The following is a 17,860-nucleotide window of genomic DNA, read 5'->3' on the forward strand; positions in this document are numbered from 1 at the left end:
AGTCAGGAGTCTGGAGAAAGAACAAAACGTTGCTTTTTTTTGGCTTCCTTACAAATGTGAAAAGATAAAAATCACACAACACCAGATTATAGTCCAACATGTGGAGTACTTACTCCACAACTACCTGATGAAGGAGCAGCACTCCGAAAGCTAGTGCTTCCAAATAAACCTATTGGACTATAACCTGGTGTTGTGTGATTTTTAAGTTTGTACACCCCAGTCCAACACTAGCACCTCCAAATCATTACAAATGTGACTTTTTGTTTCTTTTTAGGGGTTGATTTTAGTGGACTGGGATAAGGGAGACAATTGAGGAATCCTCCTAGTCCTAGCAGACAATAAATGTTCCTGTGATTTGAAGGAAATGAACAGATGCATATTGAGGGACCTTTCCCACAAACAGACATGAAATCAGCACTAAATAAGTAGTTCACATGGTCCAAGCTATACTTAACAAGTGAACTCCAGATGACACCTTTCAATAGATTGTTTGCGCCATCTATGGGTATATTCTATATCAGTAAATAGCATGTCTTTATTTCTTATAGGAGCTGAAAGTGATGAGGAGATCAATCATTTGGATGATGAGATTAAGGAGCTGAATGAATCAAACTTAAAAATGGAAGCAGATATGATAAAGCTTCAAACACAGGTAAAATTTACCAGCACTATAGCTGAATTGAACACAAGAACCATTTGATGTAATTTTTACAGGACAGTTAGTAATTGTTTCTTTGAAGAAATTGATTTATTACACAAGATTGCCTTTTTTCTCTTAGCAAAATCAATGCTACAAGTTTCTTTCCCTTTAAACATCTGAATCTATTTTCCAAATTATTATTCCAAAGTGTTGGATAAATACCACACCTTTATAATTTAACTGAAACCCACATCAATAAACTCAGTTAAAAATCACACAACACCAGGTTATAGTCCAATAAGTTTATTTGGAAGCGCTACCTTTCGGAGTGCTCCGAAAGCTAGTGCATCCAAACTAACCTGTTGGACTATAATCTGGTGTTGTGTGATTTTTAACTTTGTCCGCCCCAGTCCAACACTGGCACCTCCACATCATCAATAAACTCATCATGACATACAACTTAATTCTGTAGGCTAGTTACTGCAAGAATCTTAGTCCTACATTGTCAGTAATAAATCAACGGTGTATTTCTGTGAAAATTGTAAACCGCCCATTATGTAATTAAAGAAAAATTATTTCTAAATTTTTAGATTACTTCCATGGAGAGCAATTTGAAAACAATTGAGGAGGAGAATAAACTAATTGAGCAGCACAATGAGAGTTTGTTAAAGGAGTTAGCTGGTCTGAGTCAGGCCCTTATTAACAGCCTCGCTGACATCCAACTCCCACAAATGGTAAGGTATCAAATAAGTAACTGAAACTAAAACATTTGTGAACAGCATAATGACTACGAAAATGTGAATATTTACGACCCCTTAATACAATTTTTTAACTGATATGCTTTGTGATGTCATTGTGACATTTCAGAATTCTTAAAGTATATATCTGCCACTCATTTTTCCCTGTCAAGTTAAAAGCAAAATATATTATACTTTTTTTTCATGTATACTGCTGGCACAGCCATGTTAACTTTTACTGTTGGAATAAAATTAAAGAACAGTGTGCTATCATGCTTTTTTTTTTAACATATTCCCTCCTCCCTTTAAGCTTCTCTGCGCCCATTAAAGCACAGGTCAGGACCCCTCCATCCAAGCCTCTGCCAATGATCGTTTTGAGGTGGTTGCTTGGAACTGTGCAAGAGCGTTTTAGGAATGAAGGGAGCGGGAGATGTTGTCAAGATTGTGCTTCCCACTCATTGCGCAGGCAAATTCAAATCCATCACTATGTTGGAAAATACAAAACCTTTTTGAGGTCCACAAAGGGGTGGAGAACTAGAGCACTATGACAATCAACCATTTTAATGGTCAAATTCTTTGTGTGTAATTATAATGAAAATGGAAAGTGAGTGTTACTTTGTACTCAGACTAGCAATTTTACTAAAATCATTGAAAGGAAGAAAATTAGTCAATTTTCCCAATATCAAAACCATAAGGAATTTATAGGTTTCCAGCTAAGGTGGGAGTGAGGGGTATTTTAGAAGCCAGAAGAAAGTGAGATAATCATCATTGTAGGAATTTTTTAACCGATTAAGAATATAGATAGATCATTTAAAATGTATGATGAACCCATTTCCCTCTGGAGTGTTGACAGATTTTTTTCCTCAGTTTTATGTACAAAATAACATTAGTTGACGTTAGATGTAGTGTGCCTTGTAATCAATAAAATGGAAAGATAAACAAAATACTGCAATTGGAAATTAGAAATTAGGACAAAAATACTTTTTGTTGTTCATATTATAAATGAAAAATGGACAGGTCTGTGTGGAAAAGGATTGTACTTTTAATCTGATAGAATGTAAAACAATCAGTATTTAACTGAAGGAAGGTTTATGCCATGTTTTACTGTGTAACCTTAAAATTCAACTAACTGATAACCTATTTTCAGGACAAACTTAAGGTGAAGTTTAAAAAAAACTGACAATGATTATAAAATTAAATAGTACAAACTTGTTCAATAATGATTGGTGTTGTATGAATATTTCATTGAATTAGTATGTGCAACTGGTGCAAGGTTTGTGAAGGTTTGTAGCTCAGGTTGAGGTTTAAGATATAGGTTTGCTCACTGAGCTGTAGGTTTGATATCGAGACGTTTCATTACCTGGCTAGGTAACATCATCAGTGGCGACCTCCAAGTGAAGCGAAGCTGTTGTCTCCTGCTTTCTATTTAATCTTTCTCCTGGATGGGGTTCCTGGGGTTTGTGGTGATGTCATTTCCTGTTCGTTTTCTGAGGGGTTGATAGATGGCATCTAGATCTATGTGCTTGTTTATGGCGTTGTGGTTGGAGTACCAGGCCTCTAGGAATTCTCTGGCATGTCTTTGCTTAGCCTGTCTGAGGTTAGATGTGTTGTCCCAGTCGAAATGGTGGTTTTTTTCATCCGTATGTAGGGCTACGAGGGAGAGAGGGTCGTGTCTTTTTGTGACTAACTGGTGTTCGTGTATCCTGGTGGCTAACTTTCTTCCTGTTTGTCCTACGTAGTGTTTGTGGCAGTCCTTGCATGGAATTTTGTAGATGACATTGGTTTTGTCCATGGGCTGTTAGTTTTTGTTTGAGAGTGTTGGTGGGTTTGTGTGCTACTACGATTCTGAGGGGTCTTAGTAGTCTGGCTGACATTTCTGAAACTTCTTTGATGTATGGTAAGGTGGTTAGGGTTTCTGGCTGTGTTTGGTCTGCTTATCGTGGTACCACCAACGATACCACGTTAACCCACAAACCCACCAACACTCTCAAACAAAAACTAACAAACTTAAAAGACCCAGTACAACCCATGGACAAAACCAACGTCATCTACAAAATTCCATGCAAGGACTGCCACAAACATTACGTAGGACAAACAGGAAGAAAGTTAGCTACCAGGATACACGAACACTAGCTAGCCATAAAAAGACACGACCGTCTCTCCGTCGTAGCCCAACACATGGATGAAAAAAACCACCATTTCGACTGGGAGAACACATCTACCCTGGGACAGGCTAAGCAAAGACATGCCAGAGAATTCCTAGAGGCCTGGCACTCCAACCACAATGCCATAAACAAACACATAGATCTAGAAGCCATCTATCAACCCCTCAGAAAATGAACAGGAAATGACATCATCACAAACCCCAGGAACCCCATCCAGGAGAAAGATATAAATAGAAAGCAGGAGCCAACAGCTTCGCCTCACTTGGAGGTCGCCACTGATGATGTTACCTAGCCAGGTAATGAAACGTCTGGATATCAAACCTACAGCTCAGCGAGCAAACCTACACCCTAAATGTGCAACTGGTGTTTTATAATTCGGTATTTAGAGAAGTAAATGTGTGTCTGCATTGATTATTTTATAAAACATTTGTTAATTTAAGTGATGTGTAACAGGAAGGCTTATTTTAATTTTGAATGATAATGCATTGGCCACCCATTATACACTCTGGTTAATTTTCAATGACAGCATTATAGAGGCTTTCAAGTCAATTAAGAGTAAAGTTATATCATGTAAAATGAATGATGAACCAATTTCCCTCTGGGATTGTTGATGGATTTTGATATACTTGACATAAATACTTAAGAAGGTTACAAAATTCCTATTGCTGCAGATAGTTACTAGAGAGATTTAATTTTTATCCTGATCATGTGTCATTGGAAAAAAAGGTACAGTATTCCTGCCACTGACATTCATTGTAGCATAAAGAAAGCCTGCCTCCTATAGGTGATGATTCTGAAATGTAAGGAAAAGTGATTGGAGATATGAAACAACAATAACTTGCATTTATATAGTTCTCCTATTTGGTGAAGCATCATAGGAGTGTTAACCAACAAAATTTGACATCACACCACATGAAGGGCTATTAGGGTAGATGACAAAATGGTTGGTCAAAAAAAAGGTTTAAAGTGCCAACCTAAATTGAGAAATAGCAGTGCAGAGGCAAAGAGGATTAGAAAATAAATTCCAAAATGTAGGACATTGAGCTGAAGGGATGCCTGTCAATTTTGGAATCAAAACTTAGGACCTCTCGGAAGGGAGAATTGGAACCATGTATTTGTTTTAGCAGGTTATTGGGCAGAAGAAGTTTATAATGATAAGGAGGAGTGAAGCTATGGAAAGATTTGAAAACAAGGAGAATTTTAAAATGAAGATTTTACCTATAGAACATAGAAGAATACAGCGTAGTACAGGCCCTTCGGCCCTCGATGTTGCGCCGATCCAAGCCCACCTAACCTACACTAGCCCACTATCCTCCATATGCCTATCCAATGCCCGCTTAAATGCCCATAAAGAGGGAGAGTCCACCACTGCTACTGGCAGGGCATTCCATGAACTCACGACTCGCTGAGTAAAGAACCTACCCTTAACATCTGTCCTATACCTACTCCCCCTTAATTTAAAGCTATGCCCCCTTGTAATAGCTGACTCCATACATGGAAAAAGATTCTCACTGTCAACCCTATCTAAACCCCTAATCATCTTATACACCCCTATCAAGTCACCCCTAAACCTTCTTTTCTCCAATGAAAACAACCCCAAGTGCCTCAGCCTTTCCTCATACGATCTTCCTACCATACCAGGCAACATCCTGGTAAACCTCCTCTGCACCCGTTTCAGTGCCTCCACATCCTTCCTATAGTATGGCGACCAAAACTGCACACAATACTCCAGATGTGGCCGCACCAGAGTCTTATACAACTGCAACATGACCTCAGGACTCCGGAACTCAATTCCTCTACCAATAAAAGCCAATATGCCATATGCCTTCTTCACCGCACTATTTACCTGGGTGACAACTTTCAAAGATGTGGGAGGCATTATTTTACTGTGTGTAGGGGTGTTGTGAATAAGACATAAATAGCAAAGATGTGACTGAGAATTTCAGCAGCTTATGAACTGGAGTCAGTTGATATGACAGAAGTGGAAATCAGTTGACTTGACAATGGAGTGAAAATGTGGTCAGACCTTATTTCGGGATTAGAATGACATTGAGTTTGCAAACAATTCAGCATCAATCCATTGCCACGTACAAGATAAAGTCAGTAACTAGGGGACAGAGTTTGTGTCAGGCATTGAATACATAAGTTCACTACCAGGAAGTGAAACCATAACACGTGATTATCTGGCACTGAATTAATAAGTTAATTAATCATGGATGTGTCATCACACAGATAAAAGGTGCAGGAGAGGCATTGGAGGATGATAGCATGATAAATTGTGTCAAAGATTGCAGATAGGTCAAGAACAAGCACCTCTTTCGAATGCAAAAGCAGCATACTATGAATTGTGGCAGTCTGCAATTAAAGCAGACAATGCTGGAAATACACAACTGTGAGGAGTGAAATAGCAGTATATTTCAGATCAATGACCTTTGAATTTTTTATGACTTCCTTCTTGTGGTTCAACAGATACAAATAGCATATAGATAGAAAAATAAAGTTAAATCAACACAGTGAGGCTGTGGGATTTCAGTTTTAACAAACCCATCCTGAAGTATTAAAGGAGTGCTTATTTTATGTTAAATGGGAAGTATTTACAGGGCATTGAGTGAACTAGGTGCAGAAAGATTCTAAATCTATTTTTAAAGACAGGTTTAAGATCAAATGCTTCTGCTTTATTGATGCAATTTTTGGAGATGCTGTATCTATAGAAAAGGGGATGGGGAGGGCAACACCATAAAGGTTCTGATGGATGTTAGTCGACCGAGGTAACTAGTAGAAATTTATAGAAAATGGCCCTGGATTTCCTATGTAACTTCCACGATTTCCTTTTGTTACTTCAGCAGTAAATTAACAACACTTCAACGAAATGATGTAAAGGGATGAAAATGACCTCGACACAAATTTCTGCTGGTTCAGGGAAGGATTCTACCAATTTCCCACTTAGAAAATTTAGACCAAAGCAACAGAAGTAATGTTCACAATTCAGCAAATAGCGGTCCATGGACAATTAAGAGAAGAGCAAAGTGCAAGCAACAAAGGGAGGCTAACTCTAAGAAAAGGATGTTTTATTTTTGCCTTATAAACTGCAGAAATAATTGTTATGAAATGTCTAATTATCTTTTATGTTAACAGTTTCCAGGATCCTGGATTAGATTAGAAGAATTTGTATAAGCTATCAGAAATCAGAACATTTGCCAAATATCATATTTGAATGTCCCTTCTGGCATTAACTTCTTTTCTTTTTAAAGAAGTTTTGACTCGTCTTTATTTTTGTATAATCCTCTTAAATGTGAATTGCATATTAATTGTATTAAATGTGAATTTTCCATTTAGGAGCCAATCAGCGAACAGAATTTTGATTTGTATGTGAACACATTGACTGACATGTACAGCAGTTTGGAGAGGAATTACACCCCTGAGAGCAAGGCCCTTCTGGAAAGCATAAAACAAGCGGTAAAGGGTATCCAGGTGTGAAATTTGTCCATGCCATGCTAATGACATTTTTTATTCATAAACAGTGCACTTCAGCTTCAAGTGTTTATCGTGTATGCAATGCTGACCTGTCTTAGGAAATGCAAAAACCATATTTACAACAGTCACTTCACAACACGAATCACTATCCTTCCTTTATGGACACAATTTGAAGGTATCAGAACAAAAGCTAGAAAACATGCATAGAACACTGCTATTTTTAATGCCCAACAATGCTGTTGTAGTTACAGACCCTTTTGAAATCAAACTAGAGGTTAATTTCTGTAATATAAATTTCAGATTAATTACAAAAAAACAGTCTTCAAATTATGCAGTGATAGCATATGAGCACTTAACATGTTCATCTAAATGCTTCACTCTGCTATTTCAGCAGAGGTGTTAACCCATTAGAAATAAATGGGTTTCACACCCCTACCAAAATACCAGAGTTCGGAATTACAGATAGATTAGACATTCATATGTCAGGATCTAAATGCTTGCCTTCAGAGTATGTTTAAAATATCTTCAACTGCGTTCATCATGAGTGATATTTAAAGAAGAATGTTGTGCAGTACTGATTCTTAATAGTTTTCCTAACCAGCCCATGTAGGTCTTATGATGGGACATTGACACTTTTAAAGCAAATTAGGAGGGATGACAACATCTAGATCACTGCACTGACTTCAGATACTTTCCTTTTGCACCAGTTTTTTTAAAAAAAATGATTTGATGTAAAAAGAAGTATGATTAGGTTATTTTTTATAATATTATTTATTGTTTTTAATTTAATTTTTTTTAGTTGTTTTAATTATGCAAACCATATTATATTTAAAGAACTGACTTTCTGGGAGAGGTTTATAAGATTATTTCCAGATGTAGATTCTAGAAAATGTTGAGAACACTTTTTTTTAATAAGTGACAGTTCTGTTTGGGCTTGAATGAGAAACAACTAAAAATATTATTTATGTCTTTTGTGAGTTTCAAATTTTTTTTCATTCTGGTCATTTGTGTTCTGATGCATTTATTTTCTTATCACTGTGTTTTGCTAGATATATATATATTCTTTACTTTTTATATTGCATTTTGTACAACCAACAAAGCAATCAACTGTCAAAAGATCACGCAAAAGATGTGTAATATGAAACACTGCCCTCTAATGGAAATTTAAATGCAGTGCATCTGTTTTCCAAAATACTCTTTCTGACAACAGTTCATTACAGATCCAATCTGTAAATCAGGGACTACTGTACAGTAACAGAGAAACAAAACTAGAGAAATCTCAACAAATTGCTTATACAAAAATGTTTTTATTGATTTTTTTAAACTGTAAAATGTCAGATTTCTTGTACACTATATTACATCATAAATGAGCTAAAAACTGCCTTTGTGCGTGAATGGGTGTAGGTACCACATGCACACACGAGCATGTATATGTTCTTGTACCTGTGTGTGCTTGAATGAGTCTAAGTGTGTATACGTATTTGTGTTTGAGACAGCAGCTGATGACTAAAAGTGACTGAAAATGTTTGCCTGTTAAGTTTGCATATTTATTTGTTGCTAACACACAGAATGTAATTTTTTTAAATCAGTGGTGCTAGGTATAATATTTGTTCTATGGGCCATGTTTTGTGCATCTTTTTCCTTAAGTACATAATTAAAGGGCTACTCTTGCGATCTGACTTTTTTTTGCACTCTATACTAGGACTACATCCTTACCTGTACTTTCTGTGGGTTGTTTCATTTGAATATGAATTATTTGGTGATCATTGCAATGTCATTTGTGGCATTTTTTTGAAGATGGTCACATTAGTAGCATCATTTGGTTCTCGTCAAATTCATTGCATTTTTCCATGAGGGTTGAACGTCACCAAACTTAATAGAATTCCTTTAGGGTTATTTATTATTCACAACTGTGAAATCAAACCTCTGAAAGTCTCAGAAGTAGCACTAAAAATCAATCCTTTCAACGGCAATAAGAAACTGGTCATTACTATAAAAATATTATTAAAGGAACTATCATTTCATATTTTCAGCACTGTGGTATGAGATAAATCTAATTTCACAGCTTGCCATCTATCTGCATTATTTTTAGTATCCGAAACTGGCATTAAGTCTGTTGCATGATATTTCTAGTGCATCCAGCTTGAAAAGGTTATCACTAGAAATGCCATCACCTGCTGTACTTCTGATTCTTAAGATATGGCAACCTGCTTAGCTCTTGCAGCATCTTCAGACACTTCTCTACATTTTCAAAGTCACATGACCAGAGCAAAAATTGTTCACATCTTTTCTGTCAACTGATTTCCTTTTTGCTGAAAAAGTATCAGTTACATATTAGAATTAACATTAATAAAATGGCACTATTTATGATAGTATTTGTAATGGAACAATCATAGCTATACCAAATTAAAAAAGCTGTGCATGCAAACATGTAAAAGAAAACTACAACTGAGGTCTGTTGGAGGTAACATTGCTCTGTCGGCTTGTGAAGGATGAGAAGACAGCAATAATTAGGTAGGGAGAGAGGAATGAAGTTCCTCAAGGGCAGAGAGAAGGTCATGATGGCGATACGGAATGAACATTGGTACTTGGGATAGGTAACGTTTATATTTATGACAGGGTGCAAGTGACATGGTGATTGACACAGGAAAGCCAAATGCTTCTGTTCGACACTGGGGAAAGCATTCCTACTAGTCCTGATGGACATGGAGTGTAGCAAAAGATACCTTCTTGACTCAGCAACTCCCAAGTCCTTTTTACTGCTTTGTTTCCCAAGACCTGTAAACTTGCGCAGGAAATATTAATTTTCAATCAGGCTCCCAATTCCATAGTAGGAACCAAATTTAAATTCATTACTGAAGTCTTCCACTTTCCCATAGTAGGACACCAGTGCAGATGACATACGTGTGCTCAGCAAATTGGAGATAAGCTTGCAGTTTTGCAGTTTTTAGTTAAAGTTAATATTAATAGTTATGTTCTTAAAGTCTACAATACTTATCTAGTGGACTCGATGGGCCGAATGGCCTTACTTCCGCTCCTATGTCTTATGGTCTTATGGTCTCATTAGCTATGTATCATTCTAAAATCAATTAGATTAGATTAGATTACATTACAGTGTGGAAACAGGCCCTTCAGCCCAACAAGTCCACACCGACCCGCTGAAGCGTAACCCACCCATACCCCTACATTTACCCCTTACCTAACACTACGGGCAATTTAGCATGGCCAATTCACCTAACCTGCACATCTTTGGACTGTGAGAGGAAACCAGAGCACCCGGAGGAAACCCACGCAGACACGGGGAGAACGTGCAAACTCCACACAGTCAGTCACCTGAGGCGGGAATTGAACCCAGGTCTCTGGCGCTATGAGGCAGCATTTAGATTTGAAAGAAGATTTATAACTGATTAAATTCTGGTATTAGTAGTCAATAAAATGGAAAATATTGTTTAGATGCAATTAGTTTCAGCAATCTAGGTACAAATGATTATTTTCTATTTCAGAGTGTTTTCAGTTTCAAACAGGTTTTTCTTAGCATTTCATTCTGGGAATCTAATATATTTTCTTTGAGAATGTTATCACGGACAGAGGAGAAATAGGATGGATTTAAATTGGGATTGCTTTTCGTCTCTTGCGCTGGGGTAGCATGGTATTGTTTGATTTACTCCTTACCTTTTTTACTCCCGTCCCTCACTGAGGAGTTCAAATATTTACAGGACTTTTTCCAGATCACAATGGGTATGTGGAGGTCTCAGGATCACCCAAAAGTCAGCATTTGGCTATTGTTATGCTTATGATTAAGGAATAGGAAAAAAAAGCCATCTTTTCATTATGATGATTCATTTTTTTCTTAAGGGGGGAGGTATTATGAAGTGTAGGTGTGTACTGTACCTTTAAGAGAGTTGAAAGCTGGTAAGAACTGACTGCAGGCACAGAGAGTGCTGAAGAATTTAAAATGTAACTTTGTGCTGTGAAACCAATAGTGCAGACGAGTTGCCATGGTACACAACAGATTTGAATTTGGCCAATCAGTTTAAATTGTGCCCCAAGATACCAAAATCCAATCGAATTTCAAATATAATGTTTTAATGACATCAAACCAATGAGATGGTCCGATGTTTTGGGAGTATAAAATCAGGTATTTTGAGCAGTTAGCCAGAGCGGCAAAGATCACCCACAGATTCGCTCTCTGAAAGGTACCTGTTCATATGAAAGACATGTGAAGCAGAATACTGAAGAAAAGATGACAGAGGAAAATCTACAGAGGAAGGTAGAAAGAGAAGATTCAACAGCTGGCTGGTTTTGAAATTTGAATTTTTTTGTAAATCTTAATCAGAGTTTTTATTGGATCAGTATTGTAGAGTGGGGAGGTAAAGCTAAGTTTAAGAGAAAGGAATTGTAAATAGTTGTTAAGAAATAAAATTATGAAAATTTGTTTCTTTAAGTGATGATATTTGGGAGTTCTTTGCCACTTGAAATTTTACAGATTACGGCACAAGGTGAGTTTTTCTGTGTGTCTGGTTTAAATTAGCAGAAGGATTTACCCCGTGTCGTAACACTGCAGATAACAACCTTTTCATTTGTATGTGCAATCTTCAGTTTTAAAGGCTGTTTATGCATGATGTCAATGGCCAGAAATAGATCTGACGTAGATACCGGTCTCTCAGGCCTGTGTGTATGCTTCTACTCCACTCCTATTTACCGAACATTCAGTCAGGCAGATCAGTTCCAGTTTTACAGGCTACCTCCAATCAGACGGAGGGGTCGCCTTACTAACAAGTGGGCCATCTCCAATCCTGCAGTTCATTCCCTCCATCCCTGTTCTTACACAAAATACGGCTTTACCCTGTCAGAATGAAAATCCGATGTCATCCTGATAGTTTCCAATCGGACAGAAGGCAAGTGAGTGCTACAGTCAGAAGCCATTCTGAACACAGTCATCGGGTAGAGACCTGCCTGACTGGAGATAGCTGGATAGAGGGGGAAATGGCTGCAATTTTATGTCACTTCCTTTTTCAGTTAGACACATGGAAAAGAACCATTTTGATTGATTGACATCAGGTATGAAGAGGCAATAGAAAAGCAGATAAAAAGGCTAGCAGACAATCAAAGCCTGCATTTATCAGCTGAGTCTGTTTCTGAAAGTGACAGTGCTTGGCTGTTAGTAAACTTTTTGTTCCCTCAGTTTTTTGAGGATGAAAGCAAGGAGGCTTCAATGTACTGATGACTCCAGTAGAAATATAGTGATCACTGTCTTACTGGCAATTTTGCCCTCTGAAGGCAGGTCCTTGACTGTTTACAGGGATATGGTGCTGTTTAAGAGCCAGAATTCAACTGGGGCTGTTATCTTGGTAGGAACAGACTATGCATAGAGTCTACAGGCGAAGGATGGATTACCATTAGTGCAGGATGCTAGTATCTTCACAGACAGTGAGCTTTCTCTGTGAATTGATGGTTGAGGAGATCAGTGAAACTGCATTGGTGGTCACTGTATGCTTGTCACTCTCACAGTGTCTGCAGCCTCGAGCTTTTATGCATTGAGGTCATTCCAGTAACCAGTTGGATATGTTTGTGGCAAATTTGAAACTACAACTCATCATTAAACAATAGGGTGGATGTTACAGAGCAATACTTTCACCACTGATGATATTAACGGTAAGAGAAAGAGCCAGAGGTTCTGTGCATGTTGCTGAATTCCTGAAGTTCAAGCAGTGGAAGATTGCATGCATATGTCCATCACAGCTGCATCAGGGCAGTCAAGGGCATTTGTCAGTTGTAAAGTGCTTTCATTTCATCAATACTCAACTTGTGTGTAACCATTGATAAAGAATCAGGCAGATGATTGCCTCCTATCCCGAGAGCTGTAATGGCTCTTACAAGCTTGGGTGCTCCCATATGCCACAGATATTCTGTTCACCAATTCCATTAGAAGGGTGGCTTCATGGAAACAAATACAAGCCTGCTGAAGAAATGCATACAGAGGCTGAGATACAGTACAAAGAGAGACACGCATCTACCAGGACTGACCACTGGTTTACTCAAAAAGAGGTGTCGATGTTTGAACTGTGCCATATTCTCTGGCAGTTGTCTCACTAATCATCATGGTCTGTTCTGTCATATGCTGCCTGCTGCTCCAGAGTGGAGAGTCCCTGGTAGACTGTGATCTTATGGGGGAAAACACCTCCTCTGACATTGAGGCTGAGGAGCAGCAGCAAGTCTTTCCTGGAACCATGGGGCTGTCCCTGATCTGACTCTCACCATGTGGCATGGCAGCTTCAATAGGTGATGAGAATAGGAAACAGAAATAATTTTTCAGCCCCTGTGCAGAGACAGGCAGAGTTGGAGGGTAGAATACAAGTCTTTTTCTGAACACTTATTGCTGAGACGGGGAATAGGACAGACATGCTGTGATGGTATATCCTCCCCAAAAGGGTCCTGAATGAGATACTGCTGGCACAATGGTCCACATAATGAAAAAAATACATGATGAGTCTACTGCTGCTCCAGTGCTACACTGGATGCTGCTTTCCTCAGATGTGAATTTCGTGTGGCCTTAACACTAATCCAAGGCCAACATGTCTTTAAATGGGTGTCAGTGATGAAATTCTAGTTCAAAACTTAACTCCCCTCACACTGATCATCCTGTCCTACACACCCAATTGGGCCGAGAGTCCCTCTTCCTGGGTTCATGTTTAGCCTTCTTGCTGGGTGACTGTTAATTGGTTGGGCAGCACTTAATTTGCTGTGCTAAATCAGCGAGAGTTCAGAAGCAAGGTCTGATAGTTAGTCCCAAATTTTTGTGTAAATTTATTTACCTTTTCTAGAATGGTAAGGTCAGATCATGCCAGAAGCTGAGTTGTTCTGGATTGCTTGGACGGTCCAGTTAAATTTGAATTCAGCAACGCCTTTAACTAGTCAAGAACCATTTGCTTGAATGTTACAAAATGAAATTAACCAATTGATTTTTAATTCATTTGAATAAAATTGGGTTCTTAATAAACAGCTTGAAAGGAGTAACTTTGTGTTAAAAAGATCCAAGCACATTTTAAACTTTATATCGGGTAGAATTAATTGTTAAAAGGAATGATTTATAGCTACTAATTTTGTTATTGAAACCTACCCACAGTGCAGAAGATGATAAACTTGTTTCAACTTGTCACACAACAAATGTGGTTTTCATTTGCTCAAACTGAAAAAATACTCAAACAGAGCTCAAACCGCACTACTCGTTCAGTAGTGGCAAATTTGACACTATCAGGTTACTGATTAACACAGAACTTTCTGTTAATGTATTTTGCACGAACATTCATCCATTTTTTTAAAAAAATCTATCATTAAGTCCTGTATATTTTCAATTCTACAAATATCCAAGGAAACCATTTCATTGAATTATTATCAACACTGCTCACTTTGCAAAGTCATTTATTCCCACTTCCTGTCTATTTCTGTTTGTTTTCTGTATTGCTACTGGTGCAGAGGTGCAAATACTACAGTAGATCTTATTAACATACTGATGCCTTGAAGGATGTGATTGTTAAAATAAAGCAACCCACCAAAAGTACAAACAGGACCCAATTCCTCCAGAACATCAAGGCAAATCTGTAATGCAGTGACGGTGTGTGCATTGAATTCTCATTGTAATATGACACATCATTTTTCTATGATCTTGCCTTAATATTTGGGAGCATTGGATTCTGAACCAATTTTATCTATAGTTTTGAGAAGATTCCCGTCAAAAATATATGCAAGAGCACAAAGCCCTGATAAAGAGTACAGACCCGGAGCCCTAACAGATTGTTACTGCTGTCATTATGTATCTGCTGAATATAGTGAGAATCATAGAATTAATTGCTACCACCCATGAAAATAATTACAGTTTTATAAATACAATATTGTGGTAATATACTGAATCTTAAAGTACAGCACTGCTTTTTAAAAAACTCTAAGTTCAGTTTTATATATAAAATATAATTATTTTGTAAATGTCTACACTTTAGTGTACTCATTCATAACTATTATTTGTAACTGCTTGAAGCTAATTTAAATGTGCTGTTCAATGTTTTGGCTCAGGTATCTCTGTGTAGTACATTAATATTTATTGTTTCCAACTGGTTCACACTTGATGTGTTTTGTAACGTGCACTGAATTGTTTGTTGTGTCAAACCGCATTAATAATGCTAGACTTTATTGTAAATTTGCATTTTTCAGCCCTGATGATGTGTACATTTTTATGTTTGTGTAGGTTGTACATTGATGGCTGTTCACGTAATTGCTATTTCTTACAAGGAGACAGAACATGTGTTGTATACTATACAGTTTTTTTGTATGGTAGCAAATAAAGTTGATAACCAAATGTTCATTGGAATTTTTTTTAATTGTAAAGAGGAAAAAATGAGAACAATTATATTAACTAACTTTTAAGGGCAAAATCAGAAATATTTGCACATTATTTTAACATCATTGCTTAAAGGAGCATTGTCAACTCTACAACATTTTTAATTCCACCCTCCATCCAATCCTTTATGGAGATGCATTTTCATAACTGTAGCAGGGTTGTCCAATATTTTTTGCATGGATGCCACATTACAATTTATCTCATACTTGGAGGGAGGGAAGGGATTTTTTTTTTAAATCAGAAAGATAAGGATTGTGTAGCAGGCCTGAAGGCAGAGAAGGAATGGCTGACCATCAGGCAGCCCAGGGATAAAATAAGCAGATAGTGCAGGAGACCCTGGGGTCCCACTCATAATTTGGTTTTTCCTTTTGCAAGTTCATGATGGCTTTGGTTACTCAAAGGATTTCAGTCAAAATCATGATCGTGTGAGCTGGACAGGAAAAGAAAGGAGTAATAGTGATAGGGGATTCCTTAGTTCAGGGCCAGACAAACTTTTCTGTGGCAATAAATGTACTCCAGTTTGATATCCTGTGTCCTTGTTGCCAGGGTCAAAGATGTCACATAAAATCTACAATACATTCTTCTGGGAAAGAATGAAAAGAGGTTGTGATCTATGTAGTATCAATGACTTAGCTGGGAAAAGGAATATAGTCCTGCAGTTAGACCCAAGGCAGCTAAGTAGAAAATTATCAAGCAGCACCTCAAAAATGCTAATCATCACTCTTCCTTTAATGTTACTGAATCAAAATCCTGGAACTCTCTCCCTAATCTCATTGTGGGTAAACCTACTTTAAGGAATAGCAGTGATTCAAGAAGACAGTTCATTACCACCTTCTCAAAGGAAACTGCAGATCAGTAATAAATGCATGACCCAGGCAGAGATGCCCACATCCTGTGAATGAATAAAAAGCAACTCCCAGTCTCATGTGCAAGTGAATATAGAAATAAAAGACCAGGCAGATGAATGCGTGGCTGGAAAGATGTTGCAGGAAAGAGGTGCTTAGACATTGGAACAATAGGGAAAATGGCACCTTAAGAAGCCAGAGTTGAGAGTGTGGTGCTGGAAAAGCACAGTAGGTCAGGCAGCATCCAAGGAACAGGAGAATCGGACCTGAGGGCATAAGTCCTTCATCAGGAATGAGGCTTGTGGGCCAGGGGGCTGAGGCCTCCTAATGAAGGGCTTATGCCTGAACCATCGATGCTCTTGCTCCTCGGATGCTGCCTGACCTGCTGTGCTTTTCCAGCACCACACTCTCAACTCTGATCTCCAGCATCTGCAGTCCTCACTTCCGCCTATAGAAGCCATGGGGCGGCATTGTGGCTCAATGGTTAGCACTGCTGCCTCACAGCGCCAGGGACCCGGGTTCAATTCCAGCCTTGAGTGACTGTCTGTGTGAAGTTTGCACATTCTCCCCATGTCTGCGTGGGTTTCCTCCAGGTGCTCTAATTTCCTCCCACAGTCATAAAAATGTGCAGGTTAGGTGAATTGGTCATGCTAAATTGCCCGTAGAGTTAGGGAGAATGGGTCTGGGTGGGTTACTCTTCGGAGGTTCGGTGTGGACTAGTTGGCTGAAGGGCCTGTTCCACACTGTAGGGAATCTAGTCATCTAGTCAAGCCAGACAGGGCAGTATAGACTGGAACAAGAGGTGGGCAGGAAGAACTGCAAATGAATCTTCATACAGGAGAATGTACAGCAATAGTTGTCCTATATTCCCTCAAATGGGCAAAACAGGACAAACAAATCAAGAACTCCCTGGATGATATTAAGACAAAGAAGAAAAAGTGTACTTATGGCAAGTGTCAGGTAGATAATACAATTAAGAATAAGAGGAATACAGATGATTCAGAGCAGTGATTGAGAAAGCAAATAAGATAAAGAAATAATGGCAGCCAACATAAAGGGGTCCCATAAGATTTATCTTTTGGTATATACATAGTAAAAGAGTGGTAAAAGGAGGACAAGAGCCAACTTGAGAGCAAAAAGGGGATTTACAGTTACAGACAAGGGATATGCCAGAGGTGTTAAATGAATACTTTGTGTGAAGATTTCTATGGCTTTAAGTATTTTGAGCTAGGTTCTTTTATGAAGAGAGGTTGAGACAGAGGTCATAGAGTCATAGAAATGCACAGCATGGAAACAGACCCTTCGGTCCAACCTGTCCATGCCAACCAGATATCCCAACCCAATCTAGTCCCACCTGCCAGCAACTGGCCCATATCCCTCCAAACCCTTCCTACTCATATACCCATCCAAATGCCTCTTAAATGCTACAATTTTACCAGCCTCCACCACTTCCTCTGGCAGCTCATTCCATACACATACCACCCTCTGTTTGAAAATGATGCCCTTTAGGTCTTTTTTATATCTTTCCCCTCTCTCCCTAAACCTATGCCCTCTAGTTCTGGACTCCTCCACCCCAGGGAAAAGACTTTGCCTATTTACCCTAT

The 17,860-nt window shown here is 38.3% G+C and overlaps 1 protein-coding gene across 2 annotated transcripts in view; it reads left to right on the forward strand.

Moving 5' to 3' along the window:
• st18 (ST18 C2H2C-type zinc finger transcription factor) overlaps positions 1-15,373 on the forward strand; it is a 429,006-nt gene extending 413,633 nt beyond the window's left edge. Inside the window, exons 22-24 of one of the 2 annotated variants that reach the window (XM_043688314.2) lie at positions 549-652; positions 1,231-1,374; positions 6,879-15,373. In XM_043688314.2, the coding sequence (XP_043544249.2) occupies positions 549-652; positions 1,231-1,374; positions 6,879-7,019 (389 nt within the window). In that variant the 3' untranslated portion in view covers positions 7,020-15,373. The remainder of the gene's footprint in view (positions 1-548; positions 653-1,230; positions 1,375-6,878) is intronic. The other variant, XM_087986407.1, reaches the window with a different exon arrangement.
• The last annotated feature ends 2,487 nt before the right edge of the window (positions 15,374-17,860 follow it).

The sequence above is a fragment of the Chiloscyllium plagiosum genome, unplaced genomic scaffold, assembly GCF_037043375.1.
Source record: "Chiloscyllium plagiosum isolate Xiang-an unplaced genomic scaffold, Cpla_swu_hap1 HiC_scaffold_4, whole genome shotgun sequence".
Taxonomy (NCBI): Eukaryota; Metazoa; Chordata; class Chondrichthyes; order Orectolobiformes; family Hemiscylliidae; genus Chiloscyllium; species Chiloscyllium plagiosum.